At 41.4% G+C, this 27,329-nt stretch overlaps 1 protein-coding gene and 1 long non-coding RNA gene across 2 annotated transcripts in view; one reads left to right on the forward strand and one right to left on the reverse strand.

Annotated features, from left to right (window-relative positions):
- Positions 1-1,192: 1,192 nt before the first annotated feature.
- Positions 1,193-10,179, reverse strand: LOC143162245 (uncharacterized). The gene is made up of 3 exons (XR_012995658.1): positions 10,133-10,179; positions 7,454-7,732; positions 1,193-4,765 (listed from the first exon to the last, which is right to left on the reverse strand). It is a non-coding gene; the product is annotated as an uncharacterized LOC143162245 (long non-coding RNA).
- Positions 10,180-10,488: 309 nt separating this feature from the next.
- Positions 10,489-27,329, forward strand: part of PLCL1 (phospholipase C like 1 (inactive)) — a 218,704-nt gene continuing 201,863 nt past the window's right edge. The window contains exon 1 of the mRNA XM_076342307.1: positions 10,489-10,945. Coding sequence (XP_076198422.1) covers positions 10,673-10,945 — 273 coding nt within the window. The 5' untranslated portion in view covers positions 10,489-10,672. The remainder of the gene's footprint in view (positions 10,946-27,329) is intronic.

The raw sequence follows: 27,329 nt of genomic DNA on the forward strand, positions 1-27,329 counted from the left end.
CATAAGACTGATTTGTTTTCTGTCTAACTTCAGAGTATATATGCTTTATTTATAAAGGCTTTTGTGTGCGTTTTATTTTACATGTCTTCAAGGGGGAAAAACTTAGTGGAAACTGCTGCATAAAAGTTCCATTGCTGATGGAACTTGTCACAATTAAAATTTGAAAGATACTGTTAAAAGTGCCAGATCTGGAAAAGTACTTAAAAATGTAGTAGCATCTGTATTTGCACCTCAGTAAAATTATAAAGCTTATCAGTACTTTAATAAATGTCCCTAGCAAATGGAAGAATTGTATTACAAACCCTTGTTAAATCTGATAATGTGGTTATTAATAGGAAATACTAAATAGGTCTACTGAGAAATCTGATTCCTTTATGTATTATAAAAGCATAGTCCTCCCACAAAACACCATAGATATGTGTCACATGGAAATATTAATAGATCTCCAGTTAGGTGGGTAAAGAGAAAATTCTCAGACTCCTCATTTATTTTAACTTAGTGTGACAGCCTTGATTGGCTTTTCCTCTCATTTTTTCCCTACTGTGTTTCCTTTAGTGAAACAAAAATTTAATGCTTATACTGGCTTTGATAAATTTTATTTTTTTAATATTCTTTTGCAGTTGTCATAATATTATATTTTACATATTTCACTGAAGTGAATATAAAATTCTGCAGACAAATGAGTAGAAAAGACTATAAAAAACTGACGTATTATGAAACAAAAGTGGGAAAAAAATACTTGCAAGAAGCAGGCTTTGCTTGCTCTGGAAGTGTAAAGCTACATGGATATAAGTGCAATTTAATAACACCTATACACTGCCATGATGTTAAAGGGGTCTTCTTATAAGGCAAACAGGTTCTTCTTTTCCCAATTCATTTGCTTGCCATCAGACAAAATGGCTCTGCCTTCTAATCCCACCTTTTACAGCTTGATTCTTCAATTGTCATTATATGTCTAGGTATAGATTCCAAATAAAATAAAAAAAGAAGTAAAGAAGAATCTCACTGTAGATAGGATGTTGCTAATCTATTCCACATACTTGGCGAAGTTTTTAAGAGTCATGTTGTAATTTTCTATGGTAATAGTCTATTCTATTTTTTCTTTATTGTGTCTTAGATCCAGTAGTCCAAAAGGCCAGGAGCTTTTCTCTCTATTGACTTCAGTGATACGAAGTAGAACGGCACACATAAATACAGTTAAAGAGCCAAGCTATTTTATTGTTGCCCATTACAGATTTTTTTTTTCTTTCTTTCTGGTGCATGTGGTAATTTGCTCCTTACATGCAGTTTTTCAGATTCAGGTAAGACAGCTGCTTCTGTTTTAGCAGGTACCTCATTTACGGGGGAATACTTGCATATATCCCTACACATTTCTGTTGCTTTTGTTCTACTATCTGCTACTCAAAACTTCTACATGTAAAAGTGAAGAAAACGTGTAACATAACATAATTGCTTAGAAACACTATTCTGAATAGTTGAACATAGCCGTAAAATAGTCAACCTTTACTTCATTTGTCTTGTCTTTCCCACACTATACTGTATAGAACTGTATGGAATTGAATGTATACCAACCTACCATCTACCTTTCTCCTGTGAACAAAGAGCTTCTGTAGTTGTAGCCCCAACTGCCATCAATTCTTGTGGAAACACTTCTTGGCATCTTTGCACATCACACTTGCAGAGTATGTATGGGAAAAGTCTTGCTGTCTTTTGACAGCAGCATAGCCTGAAGAGTTAATACACTTTAGTTTTTAATCTCCGTAGATCTTGCTACTGAGTCTGACTGTACATCTGAGATTAGATGAAGAGAGGGTAACTGGTTAGAATTAGAGGATTCTTCCGAATCACAATATGAATAGGTGCCTTTTAAGTTTGCCCAACACAGGTATAATTTTCCACTTTTATTGTGGATTTGTCTGTAAATCTCTGCATTTGGGAGTAAAACTCTCCTGGCCTTTTATTTGCAGAATGCTTCGCTTTTGCTAATACTGCTGTAAGTTATAGTGGGAGTTAGTATAGGCTACGGATTTTAACTACCAGCTTATTTAACCCCACTCAGAAAAGATATACATAAAAAGTGGTTAACAATGCTTTAACAATTTATGCACATTAGTACTCCCACAGTAGCAAATTTCAGGAAAATAAGCTAACATAGATTAGTCATTAGCCTTTCTTTTCCATGTCCAATATCTTCTAACCTGACATTAAGGAACAAGAGATTTTGCAATAAAATATTAAATATACTTCATCCCTGATGGAAAGTATTTTGAATCTTCTTAAAATCCTGTTCAATTAATACCAGAGGAATTTAAGTTACTTTGAGGATTACATTTTGATCATAATTATATATCTTTTTTTTCTTTGAGATGACTTTTCTAATGAATTAAGAGAGATGGGCCAAATTTGTATGCATGAGAAACAACCAGACATAAATGTTTTTAGGAAGTTTTCAAATCCCTCTATCTAGCCACATGTAAGCTTGTATTTGGAAGTGGTATCAAGGACTAGGCCAAAGTCTGCCTAGAACTTTAGTTCCAGTATAAAAAGAATAGGCTTTACAGGGTACCTGTTCTCTGCTCGCATCTACCACCACTTCAAGCCAGTGTAGAAGCTGTCAAAAATATTGCTGGGAAACACTGCCTTGACTTTTTTCACAGGAAAACAGCTTTCTTTGAAATGAGGCAGATGTGGGTATAGCTCTTTACATTCTTTCCTTGGGTAGCCAGTCAGGCACAGGAGATCTAAATGTAGCAATGTACTTCTAACACTGACATACTTTGGGTGCATCTGGTTTAGCATTTTTGTTTGGATCAAGGGTACAATTTTGAAGCAAATCTCCTGATCGTCCTAATTTATCTGCTTGGTTCACATCACAGAGCAGTTTGAGTGTGCAAACTGACTTCTTCTCAGTTGAAACTAAGAGACATTGTGCCCCAGGAGTGCTGCTACTGTACTCTAATGTGCAGCTATTCTATCCGTGGGACTGGACTAGGGCTTTTCCCAAGTAACCCCCACCCAAAATGCCTATGGTATGGGTGTCAGGTTCTCAGCACCAATACTCTCCCTGTACAGATGCACTCCTATTAGATTATTTGATACTTTTCTTCACATCATTGTCAGGAGCCCCCCAAAAGAATTCCAAATGAGTAGTCTTTTCTCCTGACGGTCGGGCTAGTGCACTTCCCCTCAGTGGTCTAGGCTGCACGTGATTAACTTGTTTATGACCAAACCTAGTTCAGCAATGAAAAATCTTTCAGAGAGCGCCTGTTAAGAGGAAGGTTGTGTGTCTGATTAACAGGCAGAAGAATAGCCTAAATTCCATGCTTGGTATACTGACCAAATTTCCTCCAAAGTCTTTAACTGCAAAGTAGAGATGAATATGGCTACTGCTGACATTGCTAGCAATTTTCTTCTGAGGTGGCAAGATTAGAGACCGTAACAGTAGCTTTTTAACTGGGATATTACCAGAATGCTTTCTATCCTCAGTAAGAAGAATTCCTGGCTAATAGGTATCATTTAACACTAATGCTGCTTCCCCAGCAGCTGCACAGTTCATGATAATCCAAATGTTCCCAAAAAATTGCATGTAAGTGCATGGGAACCATAGTGCCACATATATTTCTAACACTGAATATATCCATTGAGCTAGCAAGGATGTGAAAGGCTGTGACATAGTACACTGGCATGAAATGGTACCTGTTGATAGGTAATTACCAAAGAAAGGGAGAAATGGCATACACCTATTGGATCATACTGTTCACAGCAATTAACAAGTAAGTTCACATAGCCTGAAAGGTAGCAACAACTACAATTAGATTTCTATGCATGTGTCACAGCCAAAAGAAATACAAAAAGCAATGATCAGAGGAGTTAAAAAGAGCTCTGTGAAAAAGACAGTCATTGGTAAAAGTTCTCATTAAGTGGAATTACCACCTACCTTAAACAAGAGCCATTATTATTATCATTAGACTTGAATAAGAATTCATCTTTAAGACTCCTCCAAATCCTCAAGACAATTTCTGTTACAATGTATACAACATGCCTTCTCTTCCCTCCCCCAAACTTAAGCAACTAGCAACTAAATATGGGGAACTTGAGAAAGCTTCACTAGTTGCACAAATGAATAAACTCTATCTATGTTTTGCTGAGGTTGTAGCACCACTTCTGGGATTATCTGGTGGCTGCCCATTAAAAACCTTACTTTTCAGTTACTTGTTAACTTCGCGAACTTCAATCACTTCGGCCAAAAATTTGAAGATGGGTGTATGACTCATGTTGTGATTCTTTGTTTATGTAAAGGAAATGGATTCTTGTCAAACATCTACCCTTGAAAATCACAATAGGAAAAATTTTTTTTAAATTATTTACAAAAACAAACCAACACGTGACATTTTACCATCCTCGCTTAGAAAAATTCTGTCACCTTCTTTTACAACTGATGCTAAATTTGGTAGAAGAATCACTTCCTTATCAGGGATGTGCTCTTTCCTGTCTACAAAATTTGGTTCAAATGTTGCTACCTGCTACGCCTCTGAAAAATTTGTTTTCAGAATCTCTGTATCTCAGATTTTACTCCCCTGTTCATGCCAGGCTCCATTCAGTCTTCTCTGCAGCTGTGGAGCAGTTGTACTGTACCATGGTCAAAGCCAACCAGCAGAGCCATGAGCAATGACGTTCTCCCTCCTGCTTGCAGTGACCCATCACTACGCCCAGGTTGGGGTGAAGGCAACTATGTTGGTCAAACGCACGATGGTAAGAGCTGAGCCTGCAGGAGAGGGAGCAAATGGATAAAGCAAGCCCATAGCAGGAGCAATGAAAGAAGTACCCCCAATGGCGGCACAAAATGCCACAACCATTCTGGCAAGGGTGTCCAGTAGTCCTTCTCAGGTCTCCTGTGCTGAGTGGTCCACGGCAGCTGGTGAGCAAAAGATGGTAGCAGTAACTAGGAGGATCCAGGTAGGGGAAGGAGGGAGAAGACGAGATGCTGAGTGCGAGAACACCTTGCTACAGCTCGGAGGACAAGGAGCTGGGTGACAGTAAAATGTTGTGTCTGGAGGAAGGTAAGAACTGGGATAGGGCTCAAGGTGAGGAAAGCAGTCTCATTCACAGGGATTATCCCATGCAGTGAGAGGAGCTGCAGTCCTATAGCATTTTACATGATTGCAACGTTCTCACCAAAGGATATTAAACTGCACTGGGACCACTAACCTTAATTCTGGTGTTTGCTAACTTTTGGGTGGATCTTTGCAGCGCTAATGATCTTTTCATACACACTGATCTCCATACAGAAATCAATACATTCCACTCCAAGGGCTTGGGCCTGTGTCTACATAGTAAGCAGTGGCTGTAAAACAGGATTAAACATGACCTAATTAGAGTCCTGATTTTACCCTTTCTCATACTTAATTGGTGTATCTGCTTGGGAAACAATGCTGCTAAAATAAAGGATTATTCCTCAGAGCTAAGAATTGGCAGGAATCTTCTGTAACTGCAGTATTCTAACTATTAAAAACACTGGATTAGCCTGAAAGTACTATCAGACAGTGAAAAGAATTCATCAGTGACTTCAGCTGGAACAAGAACATCATTAAGATAGAGGCGTATCACAAAAGTACTTCTTGCTAAGTTAGAGAAGACACAACATTTATACTACCTAGAAAATAAGATGTATAAGTATAGTGAGGCTTTTTCAACAAAGTAGGAGGCAAGACAAAACAAGAATACAAAAATTAGGAGGCATTGAATCAAGTAGTGTAGATATTTTTTTTAAATTTAAAACATACACAGTATGTTTTAAATTAAAGATTATGACCTTTTGACTATATTTGCTTTATACAGACTCAAACTTGCTTTTTTTTTTTCAGCCTAAAAACTTAATAATAGTTTTATAGGCAAAATATGACTTGGGATTGTCTTGCCAAAACCTGAGTGAAGCTTAGCAACAAGTACATCTTTGTATAAATAAATTATATTATTAATATGCTTTTTTGTTTTCTAATATCATATTCAGGATATAACAGCAGAGAAAACCACTGAGACTTAAAAAAAAATCACCACTTTAGGAATTACCTAGCAATACATGTTCTCATCAATAGCTTCGCATAAGTCTCATCAATTCTAAAATGAATTATGAATTGCTATCATTGTGAATGCATACTTGAAGAAATGACAACTTGTTCCCTATTGCTCTTTCCCGTCTTGCAAATTAGATGTTCCTGACACAGGAAAAGATGTCAGTTTTCACACTTCATCAGCCATGGTCAATTGGTACAGGAGCACCACTTCCAGCTCCCAGCAGAACACTTAATTTTAAGACTTCCCAAAATGCACTATCTAGGTGGAAACTACTGGCTTATGTAAGCTATACTCCAGCACAGCTCCAGGACGACTGTATTTTCAGCTGTTTTATAATACAAAATATGGCCACCGAGGAACAATTGGGTGCCTGGAGGATGGAGTAAGTTGAGTGTACAAAAAACCACATTAAAATAGACACTGCAGGCACTTGCTGACTCATGTGTTCAGGCAAACATGAATAGATTTTTTTTTTTTATCTATCATCCTGCCTTTCTTAGCTTGAGTGAATTCCTTGACTGTTCTTGAAAATCTGTCCCTATCTCAAGTAATTGTAGACAACACTGCAGTGTCTTTGTACAGTGGGCTGCATCAGATCATCTTAAAACTGAATATGGAAACCTGCTAAATACACTTATCACTAAGCAATCTTGATTTTTTTTACTTTCTGTGCAAGCACTTTTAGTGTATAGCTTCCTTTTGTTAACACTTTTTTTAAAAAATAGATATTAAAAAGTATCAAAACTAATTGCTCTTTTCCTTCATAATTCATGGTTCTTCACATTTACAAAGAGAAGCAGAAACAGATGCCTCAGAAGCATCCAGAGATGCGTAGACAGAAACATAGTACTAAAAAATAGTCAACCTTTTATTCTCTTCTAGAGAGACGTTTAACTGTCTCTAGCTGTACCGTACATAATTCTAAAACCTCTGTATCTTGTGGACAAAACAAATACAATTTGTTTTGCGTTCACTGTAGGCTTGATGTTTATGAAACTTAAAATCTGTAGGTCCCCTGTAGACCCTTTTCAGTTAAAGACTTCAGATGTCAAAGGTGAGAATTAAATTATTTTAAACTTTTGATCTCAGAAGACAAATGCATTTGACAACAAATATCTCTCTAATTTGAAATGTGTAAGACATAACCTAGGAAGGATAAAGTTCTTTAATATGTTATTGCATCTGCCTGTTTGTGCAACACGCTACAGACAGTTTCTGGTAGATGCAGCAGATTCTAGCTATGAGAGTACTTTGCTGTTCCCAAATAATTAAACTGGTGATTAAACTTCATATGATTTCACAAAATATATGAAAAAGCTGCAACGTATTTCTACATGAAGTAATAATTCTCTCTGATAACATATTGCATGGTAATTACCTTTTCCATTGTCTTTAAATCAGTCTTCTGAGGTCAGTCTGTGTGATAGCATGCGGATATGTAGCCATAAGCTGTTATTAGTTCTTTTTTTTTTCCTCTTTGTTGCAATGACTTGGTATCATATTCTCTCTCTTGTACAATGCAGGCTGGGGTTGAGTCCTCCACTCCCTTACCAGTCTTTTCTCTCCGGTATTTTTTAAGATAAATGCTTCTTCAACGTGAATATCTTGTATCTTCTTTTAGGGTTACTTATTTTGTGGCCTTTCTCACTGAAAAAAACTGAAACAACTGTTGTATACATGTGTTATGACAAATTTTTTACATCAAATTTAGATGGAAGCTCATGAAAAAAAGTTCAGAGGTATGCACATGGGTTGGGGCAATCCCAAGCACAAATACAGGCTGGGCAGAGAATGGACTGAGAGCAGCCCTGAGGAGAAGGACCTGGGTATGTTGGTTGATGAGAAGCTCAACATGACCCAGCAACGTGTGCTTGCAGCCCAGAAAGCCAACCGTATCCTGGGCTGCATCAAAGGAGCGTGGCCAGCAGGTCGAGGGAGGTGATTCTTGCCCTCCACTCTGCTCTCACATCTGCAGTACTGTGTTCAGCTCTGGAGCCCCCAACATAAGACAGACATGGACCTGTTGGAGCAAGTCCAGAGGAGGGCCACTAAGACAATCAGAGGGCTGGAGCACCTCTCCTATGAAGACAGGCTGAGAGAGTTGGGGTTGTTCAGTCTGGAGAAGAGAAGGCTCCGGGGAGACCTTATAGCAGCCTTCCAGTACCTGAAGGAACCTACAAGAATGCTGGAGAGGGACTTTTTACAAAGGCATGTAGTGATAGGGCAAGGGGTAATGGCTTTAAACTGAAAGAGGGTAGATTTAGACTAGATATAAGGAAGAAATTCTTCACTATGAGGGTGGTGAGGCACTGGAACAGGTTGCCCAGAGAAGCTGTGGATGCTCCATTCCTGGAAGTGTTCAAGGCCAGGTTGGATGGGGCTTTGAGCAACCTGGTCTAGTGGAAGATGTCCCTGCCCATGGCAGGGGGGTTGCAACTAGATGATCTTTAAGGTCCCTTCCAACCCAAACCATTCTATGATTTAGATCTGTCCCTCAATTAGCATTTCTTTGTGCCGAACATGATAAATGCCTCAGTAACCTTGACAGAAGTTCTGGGTTTTTTACGTGGAATTATAAATATTATATTGTGTGTGTATATATATAGAAAAATTTCACATCCTTTGGAGTGGCAATTATGTCCTGTAGCTAGGCATCTGTTAGTAGCTAATGACTGGCTGGGGTAAGGAGGATACCTCTTAGTCTTTCCTGCTTAATTGCTGACTGCCAACAGGTGCCCAACACATTCATTAGGAAATTACTTTAGAAACCAGGGAGAAATGAAATTTTCCACTGAGTCTTGTTGCCTTTAAAGCCGATAGCTGTAATTTTGAATAGTCTTACATCTCCAGTGACTATCAGCTTGCCCAGCCCAGCCCTACCCCTCCTATTGTTCATCTTTCTATATAATCTCTCATCTGGCATGCCTGCTTTCCTATGCTTTTACCCCTGCAGCACTCCCCTTTACCCCATCTTTCCTGAGGTCTCCACGTTAGTTAGTTATTAGTTTCTCGTTAGTTATAATCTCAATATTAGATTAGTTATAATCTCATTATAACTAAATACCACCTGATGAATTGCGAAGGACAGCACCACACTCGCGCTAACTGCGACCACGGCTCTTGGCCTGGCTGCCAGGGGATAACCTTTCCCGGATGGCTCCTCTCCTCCGCCTCACGTTGAGCCACCGCACCCGGGACCGCGCGGTACTTGGTGCCGGGGCCGCTGCGGGAGCGGGGCGCGGGAACCGGCCGCCGCTGTCCGCCGGCAGCAGCTGTTCCGCGGGCAGCGGCGGCCCCGGCTCGGCCCGGCCGCGCCGCTCCGCCAGGGGGCGGTGTTGGCTCTGCAACGGCGGGCGCCGCGCGCCGGCGGCCCTGAGGGGCCCGGGGCTGTGAGGGGCGCGACGGGTGCGGGACCCTGCCCCGGGCCAGCGGCCGTGAGGGGAGCGAGCTGAGGGGAGAAGGCGGCGAAGTCGCAGCCCCGCATGACTTGCCTTGCTTTGGGCTCATTTTCAAGCGACGGAAGGTCCCAACGTGAGCCTTGTCTTTGCCGTCTTTTGCGAGCCCCCCCTCACGCCTCGCACCCGCTCTGCTGGCCCGCCCTCAGCAACCGGGGCCTGAGCGCGGCGTTCCCCTTTACAACACCAGCCCTGCGGCTGGCGGTGGCAGCGCTCCCTCGCTAACCGCGCGCCGCCGACCTGGCAGCGTCCCTGCCTCCCAGCGGCCACGCTCCTAATGCGAGTGCCTGCGCACGAACGCCGCGGCTACGCGGGCTGCGGGTCCTAAGGGGAGTTAACCTACGTCCCCTTTCCTCACACGCTGTTTTTACCCTGACACGGGCGCAGCCTAAACCTTCCTAGAATACGCGTGGGGTAGCATTGACGCGGCTGTCCCGGCACGCACGCTCCCGGGGAGGGGAGGGGAGGGGAGGGGAGGGGAGGGGAGGGGAGGGGAGGGGAGGGGAGGGGAGGGGAGGGGAGGGTCCCTCCCGCACCCTTTCGCTCGGAGCTGCGGTGGGTGCGATCAGGTTTTATAGCTCCCCACGCACTCACAGCCCTACCTGCCCCTCGGCCGCTCGCCGCCGCGCGCCGCCCAGAACGCCCATCCAGGCGTCCCGCGGACACGCCCCTCACCAAGTCTATTGGACGCCGCGGCGCCCCCGGGGGACCGTCGCAGCGCTGAGTGGCCCGGCGCCCCATCCGTCAACGCCGCCTGTCAAAACACGCCCGGCTCCTGTCACAACAGAGCCGTGCCGCGGCGGCACTTCCTGCGCGCGCGCCGCCCGCACGGCGCTCCCCGCGGCCGCCCCGCCGGGCGCCCGGCCCTGCCGCCCCGCTTCCCCCGCCCCGCTTCCCCCGCCCCGCCACTTTGCGCCGTCCCCGCGGCGCGGAGCGGCGCCACCCTCCCCGTTCCTCCGGCACCGCGGGCCCGCGGAGTCCCGCGTGGGCACACTCAGCTGCGGGGGTCGGGCATGGCTCCTCCGGGGAAAGTTGGCGCTGCCGCCACCGTGCCGTGAGGGGAGCGCCGCGGGACGCCGTCCGTGTGTGTGTCCCCGCGCCCTCTCAGCGCCCCGGAGAAGTTGACGCCGCTCGGCGGGGCGATGGCAGAGGCTGCCGGCAGCAGGGAGCAGCCGGCGGCGGGCCGTGCCCCTCCCGACGCCGCTCACCGTGCCGAGGAAGAGCCCGAGCCGGCTTCGCTGGACGCCCCGGCGGCGGCCGCGGGCAGGAGGCGGGAGCGCCGCAGCGGCGTCTCAGCCGTCGGTGCCGCCGAGCGCTTCCCTGGCGGCAGCCTGGGACCGGCGGCAGCGCCCGACACGGACGCCTGCCTGCTGGAGGCGGCCAAGGCCACCCCGCGGAGGAGCAGCATCATCAAGGTAAGGGCGGGTCGCCCCGGCCGGGAAGTTTCCGCGGGTCCCGCCGCCGCCGGGTTGCCCGGGCTGAAGCCGCCCTCCGGTGCGCCGCTGCCCGCGGGGCGGCTGGGGCCGGCAAGGGAGGGGGCCGGGGTGGGCAGAGGCGTGGTGGGAGCCCGCCGGGGAGGGGCTGCGCGCACCCTCCGCGCGGGTGAAGCAGCTGCCCTGCCTGCACCGAACAAGGGCGGCGGGGCTGCGACGCAGCCTCCCCGGAGCCCTCCGTGGGAAGGCGCGTCCCTGGGCCGAGCGGCTGCCGGAGGGGGTGTCCTCGGGGGGCCTGGCCGGCCGGTCCCGGGGGAGTGGGCTCCGGAGCTGGTCTGTGGTGGGGCGCTGCTCCAGCCCGCCGCTGAGAGGTGTCGGGGTCCTGCCCGCACTCGTGCGTGCCCCGTGAATTTCGCAGCGGGGCAGCTTCCCCACGGAGTTGTAAAGTTTTTGTGTAGCAGCTAGTATCTGTTCTTATTTAATATTTATGAAGCACCTGGAGGCAGAATAGATAGCTTCCACAGCGCTGGCTTTCTTTGCTCTTGAGTAGCAAAATATGCAGTGTCACAAATTAACAGAAGGCGTGTTTGGAGACTGAACGTAGTACAGATTGCTACGGAGCAGCACCGTGTGTTTAACACCCTTTATGTGAAAATAACAGGTCGGGCGTGATTTTAAAAGCCTCTGTCTTTGTTATAATCTGGTAAGGAAAATGGTCTTACGATGATGTTTATCTTGGGCTTTTTTTCCCAGTTTAATTTTTAAGAATAAACTATGTGGTTTCGAATTAAATGGTATCTCCTTGCAAGTACGTAGGCTAATCGCTAGTTTCTGGGGAGACGATGAATGAAGTCTCCTGGGCAAACTTAATTTAGCATATGGTCACACATGATCCTCTTGTAGTGATTTGCGCTTGGAAGGCATCGGGAGAACAGTGGAAAGTGAGACTTCCCTTCTGCAAATGTGTGAAGGCACTGGGCAGAGCTCTAGCTCAAGGCAAGAACGCATGCTTAGCTCTTAGAGCTTGGTATATCCATTCAAAGAAGGAGGGGATAAACAAAATACTTGCTTTTTGCATTTTAAAGCTTTAACGTTCAGAGGAGACCGAGGTAGTTAACTGCAAAAGAGCCTCGAGGATCCTTTGAAAGTTCCACCTTGAAATAGTAACCCATTAAGTCCAACAAAGCATTGAAGCCTGGTTTTATAGTCTTCTAAAGGCATCCACTGAATGTGATGAGAATGCTTCCAATCTGAAGTTACACAAATGCATAAATGCTTTACTGAATCAGGACCAAAGTTCTGTAAGTGTTGTGGTATGGAAATGTGTTTTCTCTTGGAATTGTGTGAAGGTTTCAAAGATTGAAAATACACAATCTTGGATTTAAGTTAAAGAACATATCACTGTTTTTACAGACTATACCAGTTCTATGTGGTAGATATGTTTTAATGTCACAAATGTTAGATAAGTTTTAATGACTGGGTAGCATTTTCACTACAGGTTGATATTTAGTAATACTCCTGAGAGTGATAATGATCTGTCTTCCAACTGGAGGAAATTTCTCGAGATACATCCTGGGATGGTGTTTATCAGCAGAGATATTTCTGATAAAGTATTAATGTTGTTACATAAGGAACTAGTAAGGCCTCATCTGAAATACTGGGTAAACTCAGTTTCCTGTACTTAGGAACGGTGCATTCAAACTGGATCAGGTGCAAAGAAGGATAACTAGGATGGGCTGATAAGGTCAATGGATTGACTACTGTATGGGGGAAAATTTGATTTCTAGGACAGCATTGCCTTTAGAACAAAGGATGCCTATGCATAGCTCCAGTCTGAAAACTAGAAAATTATTCCAATCACTGCAAGGGTCTGGAATGATCTTATGATAGAAATGGAATAAAAAAATACCATAATTCATCTTAAATTTAGTTGTTAAGCTGATGAATTAAATTAGATAATATGGTTGTGTCTGATAGCAGGTATCTGAACTTGAGAATTTGCAGGCAATGCATCTCTAAGGCATACTGTTGGGACCCCATACAGAGCATTATATTTATTTTCCCACAGGTTGGCTCAGTGGTGTATGAAAGTGTTTTGAATCACAGTTTTCCTTTGGCATTATACTAGCAAAAGGGAAATACTTTTAAGTTGGGATAGGAATTAAATAATTTATTTGTCTGCATCTTTCAGGAATTTCTGATGTCCTAGGAAATGTTCATTAGGTGTTAATGCAAATTTTATATGGAATTAAGATAAAATCCCCCAACTTATTTTATCTTTTCTGTTTTTCCAGGACTTTAACGTGCAGGAGTTCTGCTGAAGCATTGTACGTTTTGCAGGGGAATGAATTTTACAATGTTTTATTATATTTATTTTACTCTAAAAAGGCTATATGTTCATATAAATATATAGTCAGAATAGTATTCCATTGCTTTCTTTAAGCTGATCGTACCAGCTGAAAAAGGGGTTTTAAGAAAGCAAAGGAAGTTGTACAGTAAGGGCAAGCTCTTATTCTGCAGGAGTTGAACACTCTTGCCCTGATTTCCCATTTCTCTCCCAATTATTTAAAGGTGTACTTTAAACGTGAGTGGTCTCACTGAATTAAGCAATAAGATAAAATTCTGTAGATTTATATGATCGAAGCATACTTTTAACAGCATTTTTTTTCCCAGCTATCTTTTAGAACTCTGCAAGTTTCAAGGTTAGCATCTGAGAGCGCAATTCCAGTGGAAGCCAGACCTGCTTACATTGAAGTGTTTTGGCATCTACAGTATAACTGTGAAGTATAAAGGACTGAACAGGGACTTGCTTTAAAAACCTTTCCTGTAGCAAATTACATTTGGCATATACTGCAAATAAAATACAAACTCTTCTAGATAATCTTCAGTGCATTCATGTGCTCTATATTTGGCTTTCGAAACAAGAGAAGTCATTTATATAAAAAGAACAAAATGTAGATGGAATATTTTTATTCCCATTTTGCTTTGCTAATGTTCACAGCTTTGTAGATTGAGGTAGATTTGAAATAGCATTAATGAGAAATAGTTGTAGCTGCTCTTGTGCTTTAGAAAATTCCCCCGATACATGTGCATTAGTTGTTGGGTTTTTTGTTTGTTTGTTTTTTTTTTTAATGCAAGGAAGATATAAATGGTCTTACTACAGAACTGGAGCAAGAAAGGAGTTTTGCCATGAGGAGCCTGAAGTCAGCAGAGTATGACGGTTGGGAGACAAAATTAGAGAAAGGGCAAGAGAGCATAGAACTTGACCCATTTTCAAAGAAGCCTAAAGATGGACCATGCATTGGCTAAATTATTTGCCAAATGTTTCCTTTTTTTTTTCTTGTGAATAATCCAGGGCCAGTTGTTTGCAAATAAAATGTTAATTGCAACCACTTTTATGTCAGGAGAATGGAAGACAGTGCTCGAAGAACTGGATTCTTCTTTCTTTACATGTAATGCTTTGCAAGCCTTCCTGTGTGGGGTTCTAAACAGAGTTGACTGATGTTGTTTTCCTTCTGGCATGTTCCTTCTGACATTGCCATGTACAAGCATTTTAATAAACGAGTAGGAAGGCTGTGTAATTTGTTCTGTAATGCCTACTGAAATATTTTGTAACTTTTTACCACAATATTTCCCTGTCAGTTCTTATCAGGCTTCTCTCTCTGCTTTGTTTGCATGCAATACAAACTTTTGGGACCGTGTGGGTTTTTATCTTCATGGATCTTTGTGTCAAGATACGGTAGCAGATAACGCAGCTCTGTATTACGTTAGTAACAGCAGACTATGCCCATGAAGTGAACTTGAAGAGTCAGACTTTAACTTCAGTCACGGTAGAGCTATGAGACCTTTCACTGAAGTTCTTCCGAAGACTATTTGCTTCCGTTTCATGCATAGATTTTTTTCTTTAAAAGCCAGTTGAGTTGTCCTTGCCCGTCATAGACTAGTAGTCTAAGAACTGCAAGGATTAGGGTTTTGCAGTTGAATTCATCAGTGGAAGTGTATCAAGATAGCCAGCTGTCTTGTTTCAAGAAGTTATATTTATCCTAGTGACATTTTTAGTTTTAAAAAACCCCAAACCTACAATAAAAAAGAATGAGGCTTAGTTTCTTTCAGCTTGTGTTCTGAAGTGTGGTGACAGAATTTAAGTGTTTTAAAAACATGATACATCTGTCTATGCAACATGACTATTTAAGACTTTTTTCAGAAGACAGTAGAGTTTTCCAGGACTGTAATGATTCTCCAGTAACTCTTACTTAGCTTTTTGCTGTATAAGCTTACATTTAGATACTTGCTACTTAATAATCTAAAACTATGACTATGTAAGATTCATTAAAGCTGATTAATTAGTTGATAGCCCAATGGTGATTTTGCCACAACTGCATTCTTTGGCATATTCATAAGTACCCTAGAAAAAGAGGAAAATATTTAGGTAGAGCATACATTAAAGAATACAGTACAGCCTGAAAAGGTATAGAGGAGGGCAAGAATGACATGCCTAGCCATGGAAAGACTACCACAAAATGAGAAATTCATCATATTGGTCTGGAAAAAGGTAACTGGTGGGTGATATTTTATTGTATGTAAATTCCCAAACATTGTGGAAAGAGAAACAGGGAACTGATATTCATTCTCTCTCACAGGACGTGAAGTAGGGGAAACCCAATGACAGTTATATAGCAGCAGGTTTAAAATAAATGAAAGTATTTTCTGACGCAGCATGTGATTAAATCATGCACTTAACAGTCACAGAAAGCTGTGGCAGTCAGAAATGTAAATGGGTTAAAGCAAGTTCAAAATGACAGATTGATGGAGGAGAGCTTCACAATGCACCAAAAGCATCTGGCTTAGAAAGTCACTAAACTATAAGCGGTTGAACACTGGGAGGCTACAGCAAAGGATTGATCACTTTGTACTTTCCTGCTTCTTATGTGTCTCCCCATGCATGTACTCCTGTAGCTGGGATACCAGCCTAGACTGACCTTTATCTAACCCGGTATCTATTTGTTAAGAAAAACTTAAATACACTGTTAAGAGACACAGGAGACTGTTTTCCATTATTGCTAGTGTAAAAATTTCTTAGAAATGAAAAGAATCTTCTCTGTTAATTAGTTATTTAGAATTAATTTTTTTTTTGGCCAGTTTTACAGAAGAGAAGCATTTTGGAGATATTTCTTGGATTGCTGCGGCATAGCTGTTTGTAGTCTTTATAATATTTTCATAACACTGCACCTGTATTCCATACACCAGTTTTTTCATAAGCATCTACTTAAGACAGGTTTGAACAGAACCTGTACTGGCTGTAGTCCTGCTTTTGTCAAATGAATTATATCCAGTAGTTAGTATCACTGAAGATGGACAGTTTTTCTATGGATGTTGCATTTATCACTAAGATACTTTTTCATGGAGGGCAGTAGGCATTTCAGAGTGGGGTTTAACCCCCACCTCTTCCCTGAAAACAAAGCAATATTGGTAGGTCCAGTATGGCTGTGCCTAAGATAGTAACATTGTAGTGAGAAGGATTTAGGTCTTGTGGAATTTTTTTGTGTCAAGCTATCAATAATAATTATCTGTAGCAATGCAGACCACAATCCACTGAAGACTTAAGTGTATAAAATGGGATTCAGGTGCAGGATTTAGGCACATGGGTCCCATGAAGCTGTCCTGAAGGCTCACCTAGCTTCTTCTGCCTTTCAGGGATCTAGGTTTTGCCAGAAAAGTTTCTTACAGAGATTTTTCTCTTGTGCAGGCCTGGAGTCACTTACGCTTGCTGCTGAGCATTTTAATATGTACCTCGTGCCCAAGTCAGTCTGTGAATAATAGGTGAAGGTTTCTTTCCATTCAATTTCTTGGAATTTTTCACGTTTAGTTTAGACTTTCTGTTTCTGATGGTTGGATTTGCCACAAAATACAATAATTCTGATTTCCAGCCATCTCTGCACTCAAGTAAAAAGTTATTTAAGTTAACTTCTGCTCAAGGAGAACTTGGGACCTGGCTAAAAGTCTCTTAAAAATCAATGGGAGCCTTTACACTGACTTGTGTAAGCTTTAGGTAGTACTTTCAAAAAAACCCAAACCCCAACAACCTACATCCAGGGCAAACTGCTTCTATTAAAGTTTATAGCAAATTTGTCTATTAAGCTGACTGTGAACTCTGGAGTAGTTCTCTTGTCAGTCGGGTCCATATAGCACATAATGTAACACATGACTAGTGATCTCATTAAACATGTGGGTAGAGATGCTTAATAGCATTGTGTTTGTGGTATCTTTCCATACAGGATCGTAACAGTCAAGGTTATTTGAATGTCTTCCACTGAAATTACCTAAAGGTGACCTTTTTCAGACTGGTGGGACAATATCCTTTCTGTAGGATAGCAGCAAGTCCGGTGATCTGCAGACACCAGTTTTGGCAGATCTTTTCAGGAAGTCGTTTGATAGGTTTTCTAGGTAAGAGGTAGGAGCTGTTATGGTCAGGAATAAGAGATGAAGTTGGTGATACTGGTTGATTTGTTTTTAAAGTATGTTATGTGCACAAAGACTATTGTGCAGAAGTACATAAGTAACGATTAAAAATAATGTTCTGTTGGAGTAATGGTGCTGGTCGGTAGAGCAGCGGCAGAGGAATGCTTTCTACTGTTTTCCAAATATGTTAAGCAGATGTTAATAAAACTAAGTTTTCATATCTGTGCAGAGATACAAATCCTGTTTCTTATGATAATATTTTATTCCTTTTGTAGTTCCACTGAGATCAACTCCATCTGTAACAAAAATGTTTTATTTGAGTTAATGGTATATTTTTTTTTTCTGTACTTCCCCACAGTAGATGTGAAAATGCAGACAGTTACTGTAGAACCAATAATGCGTCCTCTGTGGTGAAACATTTAGCTGAACATGCTCGTAAACCTAATCAGCACATTTTTTTCTTTCTAGGATGTACCTGGTAGGTGTAATTTTTGGTAATACCTTGGTGATTTTCTTAAGAAATGGGGAATGATGATTAATATAACTTTTTATTACACATGTATTCTAGCTTATTTTTTTCTTTTAGCCAATATGACTTGGAGGTTTTGACATGCACGACAGTTTAGGAATTACTCAGACTTGATTAAAAAGTTAAGTTCTGCAAAAGGCTAAATGCCTTTACCAAATACTAACAAGTTCTGAAGACTGATATCTTTGTATGTATTGGTGTAGAGGTGTATTTATAGTCAAAGCCTTGTTCTTAAATCTTTCTGTATCATAAACATTTTTGGTTTTGAAGCCTACTTATGTAGAATACTGTCTTCTGGGGGAATCTTTTTATGTCAGAAATTTGCAGTTTTAGTGATTATTGAGCCCCTTCCTGAAATGTGTTTTAAATTACTGAGATTATTGTAATGACTTCATTTAGTCATGGTTCATTGTTAACATGTGTATTTATTAAGTTGAAAGTCTCTGACCATTAAGACTGTGTACAGGCACTAATTTAAATAATTAACTGGAATCAAACTGAGATAAAATATTCCTGTTCCAGAGCTACTTACATCAACAAAATTAGTCTTTGGATTATTTTGGGCAGCATGCATCAGGTAATGTTATTGTGACATGCCTATTTAAAGATGCCTCAAAGTCTAAAACGTAACTGACTCCAAAGTATTACTACTTTGCTACTGTACTGAGAGGATTTTAAAAAATATTCTAGCTGTAAATGTATACCATGAAGGTTTGATTCTCCTCCTGAGTTGCATGCTCAGGGGAGTACTAACACTCACACCATTTCTTGGATAATCCTAGCAAAAACAGCTACAGAAAACATTCATTATATTCATACTGATCATCCCCCAGAGGTTCTGCATCCTGCTAGATCTCTGCCCTCCTGGTTGATCTATGTCATGCTGCTTTGGTACTTCTTCGAGGGGCAAAAGGAGCATGTCTTTGCTGCCCAGTACCTTGATCAGAGATTCATACAAAGTGGAAACTAGTTTCAGTACTGCAAAGTTGTAATGTATTGATTTGCATGGGTGTAAATGACTACAGAAGAAGCAGGGTGGTGGATAATTAGGACTCCAAAATCATCATTCTTCACTGGAAGTTTGTTTTGGTAACTTGGATACAACTTCTGAATGGGCAATAAGAATCTCTGATTATCTATTCAGTATGAAGCTGGATACTTAATTACATGCCTTTCAAATAAGTCTAGAATCATAAAGTATAGTGCTCATGGTTTATTATTTTATGGACCCAAAGTCTGTCAAGCTATGTTGAGCAGTGATCCTCCCAGCATAATTTGGGTCTAATTACCTGTATTGTATTATAGGTAGACAAAGCATGTTTTTAATTCATTAGACAGTTCTGATGGATTGCTAATCTGTTTTGATTGTAAGCTACAAAAAGTTTTTATCATCTTATTTAGCTCTTTCAGACAGTTTGGGGGGAAAACACAGCAAAAAAGGGGTTGCTTAAATAAAATGCAGGGTGCATTTGTGGTTTGAGAGAGGCCCGCTGCTTATGCAAACATGGCTATATCCATCTTGCTATTGTGTATGCTCATGTACCTTTCTCTCTTTTGTGTTGATGCATGTCTTAGAAAGTGTATCTGCTTAAAAAAACAAACAAACCGAAACCAAAAGAACAACCAACCAAAAACTTCTGCCAGGAGTATCGATGAAAAAGACCCCATGAATTTAAGAAATTCTGTAACATTGGATCCTACTGCAAAGTCAATACATTTTAAGAGGAGTATGTGTGCTGTAGTGACTGCATGAGAATGTTAGCTACACCATGTTTGCAAGAAAAAGGTAGGAAGTAAATAGCAATAAGAAGTAAAACTCTTTGATCAGGAATAAGATCCTAGTGTTCAAGTAACCAGGAAAGCCATCGGGCAGAGCAGGGTGAGAGCACGTCTAGAAGCTCAAGTGAAATTCAGAAAATTGGATTATTTGTAATCCGAACGCTGCTGGGAGGGGAGGCTGTCACGAGGAGCAGGCAAGGCTGAAATAAAACTGGGGAGCCTGGCTGGGAGCTTGGGCAGTGGAGTCAGGAGTCAGATGAGGGTGCACAAGCAGGGTAGGGCCGAGGTGAAGGGCAGTGACCAGGACTCGAGCAAGAGCCTGGAGCACAGCCACAGAGATCCCATTTGCAGACCCAGCGCTGAGGGAAAGTCATGCAGGGCAGAAAAATAACAGTTTGATGTCTGAGCTAAATTGCTCTGGTATAGTGGTCTCTTGGGCATGTACAGAGCTAGAGGTGTGTAGGTATTGAAGGGGAGTGGCGGCTGAATGATGTAAAGTTTTGGGGTAGAGTGGGGGGGCCTGTAACAGGGTGCAAGGTAGCTGCCGGGAGGCCAGAGGGTCTTTTTTTGCCACAAGCACTTATGGCAGCTCTGGTGGAGGGAACAAGAGGAGGATGAGCGGGGGCTGCCTTGGTCCTGCTCTTGCCAGCTCAGTGGTTGCATCTTAATTCCTTGCATCCCTCTCTTCCTGAGTGAAGCTCGCCACCCATTCTGGGGCAACTCTAAAGCCATTTGGGCATCTCCTATTAAGCTTTCCACACCCCCATAGCGTTTAGGCAAATTTTACCATTGTAAGTTAATATCACAGGGGTGTTTTAATTCCGTTTTTGTTGTCAGCATAATTTTTTGAGAGAAGAGACATTGTTGGTGGATTCTGTCAGTTTTAGCCTACTGTTGCTATTTGCATAGAAGAAGAAAAAGCATCATGTTTTACTTAAAATTGGATTTTTCTCTTAGGACATTTGCAAAATTACAGTATGGGCAACTTTCATTGTAAATGTAGATGAGTTCTGGGTTCTTCCATTAAATTTTTTTATAAGCTGTACTTTTGTTTGGAAGAGCTATGCAATTTGATTTTTTTTTTTCCCCTTTAATTTAATTTTATAACATTTTTCATAAATACCTGATTAGAAGTTGCATTTTGCTCAGCTAAAGTGACTGGTGATTTCTTCAAGCCAGAGCTATCAGCAGAGAGCACTAGGAATGAAATACTGTAAGATCTCTTTTCTTTTTCCAAATGAGATTATGTAGGAGCTTATTAAATTAATTAAACAAATGTGATAGTTTAATAAAAGAATTATATTCCATTGGAGTATGACACACCTCCAGGCTACCTCATATAAATACTGTAATAAAAAATTCTGTGAGTACTGGCTAGAAAATAGACGTTGGAATTCATTAAACACATGAAAAAAGATTTTTTGCAAACATTTTGTGTTCTGCGGTAGATGGAGCCCGGTCCCGGAGACTGCCTGGAAGCTGCGCAGCCTTCAGTGGGAACGCTGTGCTTGAGGTCTGCAAGGGCCGGCCTCGCTCTGCAGGTAACACCCAAGTCTTGGCGCTGGGGTAAATACAGATTTGTTCTGGGAAATATGTATGGATGTATCCTGAAGGAAGTCTCGTCTTCTAGTGTATGTAAAATGGGTTGTACTTGTGTATGATTTGGAAATGCAAGTCGTAGTATATATAGCTTGTGAATTTCTTTCTCAGTGTTATGATTCACAGCGGCAGTTGCTCCCTAAAGCAATGCAGATTTTGAGTATAAACATAGTTTCTGCAGTCTCCGAAATCAATGGCAATTTTCCTATTGCCATCAATGGAGGAAGGATTGGTTGAACACAAATACCCAATCACTAAACCTTGTTATTTTACTTTGAAATTTTATTTTTCAGGCTCTTAAAGACTTAAAATGTTGTTAATTTTGTTATGCTGATCCTACTTTGAGCTAGGTGAGGTTTGTTTGGCAAAACTGTATTACTTTAAACCTGAACAACATTACTGCTGAAGAATGAATTTTAGGGGATTGCTTCCAGATAACAGCTGCTCTAACTAGAAACACAAAAAAAGAGTAAGTTGCTATTAGAGCTGAGAAAAAAAGATAGAGATGACTTAACTCACACCAAGTGCAGTTGTTTATTATTTGCTTGGCAGTGCTGCTGCGGGGTCTGGGTGCTGAACGCATATGAACAATTCCATTCACATTTAATCCTTTTTTTTGCTATATCTTTGTGGATGAGAGGGAGGCACCTTCATACATAGTGATGAGAAGAGGGAGGCACCTTCATACATAGTGGTGAGATACACGAGTCTGATGGACAGGAATAAAGCTTAGAAGTAATTCATTTCAATGGGGTGATCCAAATCTCATTGAGATCAAATCAGAGCCTGTTCATAGACTTCAGAACGTTCTCCTGGTACCCTTGGTTGCCACGGAGGAGTGTTCTCTGCAGCGGTACCTCCCAACTTTGAAGACTTGCTTTTTTTTAGCCATTATAATTACTCAAATTACATTATGTTCTCGTCCTGAGCACAGATTACATAGACCACTCCAAGGACTGTTGTGTCTTTCTGCAGAAGAAGCTGGGTTGCAGCAGTAGAGGGGGAGGATAAGTAAATTTTTTGGCTTGGGAGAGTGAAATGTGACTGTGTTAAGCAGCATGCTTTCCCTAGGCTCCGTAGCCTTGCTGGGAGGGTGTGGGGAGCAGTTAAATGGGGTTATATCCTCATTTGCTTTGATCAATGTAAAGACTGTAAGTATCTTTCACTGTAACAATGTCCCATGTGCTGTGAAATGTTGACATACAAGCACTTGTGATGAAATCTTGTGACTGTTGGAGAGTCATTAAGAGGACTGTCCCTTTGCCAGAAGAGCTCACCTTTCTGAGGGCTAATGCCCAGACTCATGTTTAGATGTGAGCTGATGCTGGATGGATGATCCCATTTACCAAGAAGAGATGAGACCGAAAGAGGAACAGAGAGTGCGTTAAGTGGGGTGACTGCAGAGAAGTGAGGTGCTGGGAAGCTGCACCTTGTTGATGTCCACTTGTGGCAGTGCCTATGATGTCTGGAGAAGAGAGCTTTTCAAAGAATCAGGACTTACATTCTGTGGAGTAAAAACTCCAAAACTTAAGAGTACACTCAAATCCTATAGCAGTACCTTGCCTTCCAAATAGGAGAGGACCATACATTTTTCTTAGCTTTCTTAAGAAAATTGGCATATAGCTGGTGGTTGGCTTCCACGTATCCCTTCTCTGCAAAGAGGGAACTGCATATCTCCTTCAGACCAGCTTTTAACTTCTCCAAAGATACTCGGCTCTCAGCTTGAATAAACTGAGCTATATCCTACTGTAAGTGCATTTGGCATCGTTTTTAGAAATTTGAGGATTTGAAAGGAACAGTGTGGGCACAGCGTTTCATTCACTGGGCGAGGAGAGAAAAGATTGGCTTTCTAACGTAAAAAGGTTGCAGCATTTTCTGTCTTGTTTGAACAGTTGGGAGGCAAAAGACATGACCCTGCTGAGATGCACCATTTATGTGGTGTAGATGTGGTATAATCCAGAACTTTTTATTTCATTTGATATGCCATTTACTTTGTTTACCTATCTGTACACCTACTCATGGATCGTAGAATATCTCTACCTTGTGTTGTGGCATATTGCAGCCAGGAGCACATAGTGCACAGTTCTCCAAATATCATTCAAGGAAAACACTGAAGTGTTTACGTGTCTGGATATCTGTATGTTCTAAAGAACATAGTTCCACTTGCTTAGTTTATTATCTTCCCATCCATCTACCTATGTAGGTATCGCATATACTTTGCATGCTAATAGAAATTCACAGAACATGTTAAATTGACTTTTTAGGCTAAATTTTGCATTATTACACAATTTTAGCAGTGGGAAATGGTAATGTTGTTTCCTTTAGTGAACCCAAGGGCTAAACTTGATAATTATTGCAAAATACCACTTCTTTTCAAAAGGAAAAAAAAGACTATTTTAATTCAGCATTGCAGCAGAGATATATGTATAAGAAGGCAAAGTATGGTTTACACTGCCAAATAACTTGCCTATATTGCAAGTACTATTTTTTAGTTATCTCCTACTCTTTTTGGCCTATTGTAAATATAAGTTACAATGGTTTATTCAAAAGGATTTTTTAAAAAGAAATTGTGTATAGACAAGCCTCAATTTTAAGCTGACAGTCATCAGGAGTTAGCTAAAACTAAATCTGGTGCTAGGTTGTCTATGTAGCGATTTACATTAGTTCTTATTTTAATTAAGTTTCTGTGTGGACAAAGGCCAAGGGCCCTTTTCTTGGAAGATGGAGATGAAAAAGTGTCAGAACGACCAGAGAATGCAAAAGAGCAAATGTCGCATCCATAGGGCGGTGGGTTTGCTGGAAAACTGCTGTGCTTACCTTCAGCCTGAGTTGGTGGTTCTGCAAAAAGCTGCTGTTTGTGTTGCTCTCTGAGGAGGAACAGAGGTGCAGACTATCTTGTGCTGCTGTGGCAAACTGCAATACAGAGCACTCCCTCGTGCCAACAGAATTGCTTGCACAGAGGTGTTGCAGGCCTGAGACTTCATTTATTCTTACTTAAGCCTGTTGCATCGAAGCAGGATTTAATCCATACTGTATTAAGGTAGAAAAGACTATTCAGGAGCCTTTGGCAAAACTCTTGGTATCAGAAGCGGACCTTATCTTCATGAATGCTGAATATTAGCAGTTGTAAATGAATGGCATCTTTCAGGATAGGACCAATGAATGCCCCCCTATGGAAAAATACCAGTTACTTCAGTTACTTGCAGTTTAGACAGTGGAAATTGTTCTTTAATCTTCTTCACTGTGTATATAAAATGTCAACCATACTGTTGAATTAATCAAACAGTACATGAATCTGTTTTTTTTGTTGTTGCCTTTTTTTTTTTAGTGGTTGGTTGTCATGCCTATCTGTATTTTAGTGGCTGTTCATAGTGCATTTTCTCTTCAGGAACTTTGTACATTTCCAGTTATGGGTTGATACCTGAATCCATGGGCAGTGTTTGGGTATAACATCGCATTACCCCTTTGGGTTTATTATGCTCCAATAAAGTAATTAATGGATGAATGCAAATATGGAGGTAAATTATATGAAAGAGAATAATATTGTAGAAAAGATGGAAACACGCTGCGTGTTTGTATAACTTGATATCAGCAGTTACTTCTTAGTTAGGGGTCTTGGGTACTCATTAATCTGTACACCAGATTTTGCACTGTTGCAAAACTTGCAGATTTCTTCCCTCTTCCATGTTTTTGAAAATACTGTGGTTTTTGTTTGTTTCTTTTGGGTTTTGGGGGGGGGGGGTTTGTTTGTTTTTTGTTGGGTTTTTTAGTGTTTTGCCACTGCATATATAATGCATGTTTTGGTTGCTGTATAAAAGATTATATTACGTCAAGAAAGTATTTGGGGTACCTGTCACACTCAGCTGTATTGGTAGTGGCAGTTCCACAGCAATTATAATTTTAAATCCCTTGTAGAAAAGGCTGGAGAAGCTAACTTCACGAGCATTTAAGACTCCAGACATCAGGGAGGTATTAAGCATCCTTCTGGAAGGACCTGAGATGGCTGGACACAATTACAGAGCTGTTAAATGAGCTTCTAATGATGTCAGATGAGCCACTAACAACCAAAGAATGCCAAGCTTTTCTCTTTTTCTGTGATGATTTAGTGATCAATAGCAGTAAAATAATCCAGGCAATGCACTAGGGAGAATTGCTGCTCTTCTCAAGTGGTTGTTTAACTTTTAAGATAAGGTTCATGGTGTTTCCAGTGATAATAATGATTAATGCTTCCTTTGCTGTTGACTGCTCTAGGTTTTTTTTTTTTCCTTCGTAGTTTGTATACTACATGAGAAGTTTACCACTGTCTCTCCCAGCAGGTCACTTCCAGCCGTGCCTAGCTGCTTAATTAATCGACTCGTTACGATGATGGATTAGTATTTGGTTTTACAGATCTGTCTGAGTGCCTTCTTCCCTGAGGATACTACTGTACTTTGTTCTGGGAGGTGTGAAAAGCAAGAAGAAAAGTTTAATTGCCAAATAACTGCACCTAGAAGCATTCAAAGAGTTGGAGGAGAACAGCCTAGGAAATAATTTCCTTCTCCTGCTCACTTTGAAGTATGTTGTGTGTTGTGCAATAGTGTGCTTGTAGGGGAAGGACTATTTGGCCGGAAGAGAAAGCAGAGCTTGTAGAGCGTTAACTGCAGGGACCTTTCCCACGTAATCCTATATAAATATTCTGCTGGAGAAGATGCTGCTTGTATTAATTACTGTAGTGTATGCTTGGAGCCAAAACACAGGGAGATACAGGATGGTACTGGAGTATCTATTAATACAGACTACAAAGGTTGTGATGGACCTACAAAATCCTTCCCTTGGACTGGGGCTCAGGGAGGGGGGAAACGTGTCATGAATCCAGTTCAAATTTTTGAATAACTTTTCTCCTGTAAATTTTTTCTGTAAGCAAGGGTAATTTGTGTGTGAAAGCTTCATCCTGTTTAGCCATACTTTGTCCATTCTGTGAAGCCACTGTCTGGTGTTAAAAGTCGGGAACAGAGGAGGCTGGCATCATTGAATGTGTCTGCCAGCTTGGGGGAATAGGCTGGATGTGTAGAGCAGGGGAGCAATGGAGAAAGCTTGCAATGTGACTTCATGAGGCCTTGACTAAGTATTTCTAACCTTTGCCAGAGTCCGCCAACCATTTTTAAATAGCTGCTTTACCTCATTTTACGGCCAAATACTTCTGCTCTTTCCTATTTTTTCAATCTTACCTTGCCATTTAAAACTAGAACATTTTATTTTATTTTATTTTAAAGCAAATGGTCATCAGTTAACAGTGAAGATCGTTAATTACATTGTCAAGTTAAAAAACATACACCTGCAACCTTTTGTCCACATAGTAATGTTTTTTGCCTTGTATGTTGGAATTAAACCTATGCTGCTTTGAAACTATTGGGAGTGTGCTCACTGTTTTCCAAATGGCTGACCAAGCCACAGTGGTGTTGATCAACCTGTGAATTTTGACTCAGACATAGAGATTTTAAATTTTTTTTTTACTCACTATCCACCATAACCTTGTTACTGTCAACTCAAAATCTGGCCCTTGATTTTGATCTGTGGCCTTGCCTACACTGGGAAATTCTTGGGAAATGGAAGACAAACTGACTAAAGATGTAAAAACAACACATAAAAGTCCAGATTAAATCCCATTTGATGATTGTCAGAAAAAATAGTGCTTTTAGTTTACTGTCATTGCGATTCCCTGCTAGTGCAGGTTCAACTCTCAGTAACATATGTTTTGACTTCATGAATTTAGCCAGCAAGTCTTATTTCTGTGCTGTCCCCGAGTAGTTCAAAGCTAAGTATCGAACCAGTTCGTTCGGTGCTTTCGGGGTTCTGCCTGAGATCACCTTGCACCACTGTTACAATATCAGGGTTTGCCAAAACTTGTGGGAGCGATTCACTGTGGCGCTAACACTGGACTAGTAAGGGTGATAATACCATGTTGTCGACAGACTTGTTGAGTATTAGTGTGGTTTGGGTTTTTTTTAAATCATGCTTTTC

This window comes from Aptenodytes patagonicus, chromosome 6 (genome assembly GCF_965638725.1).
Source record: "Aptenodytes patagonicus chromosome 6, bAptPat1.pri.cur, whole genome shotgun sequence".
In the NCBI taxonomy this organism is placed as follows: domain Eukaryota; kingdom Metazoa; phylum Chordata; class Aves; order Sphenisciformes; family Spheniscidae; genus Aptenodytes; species Aptenodytes patagonicus.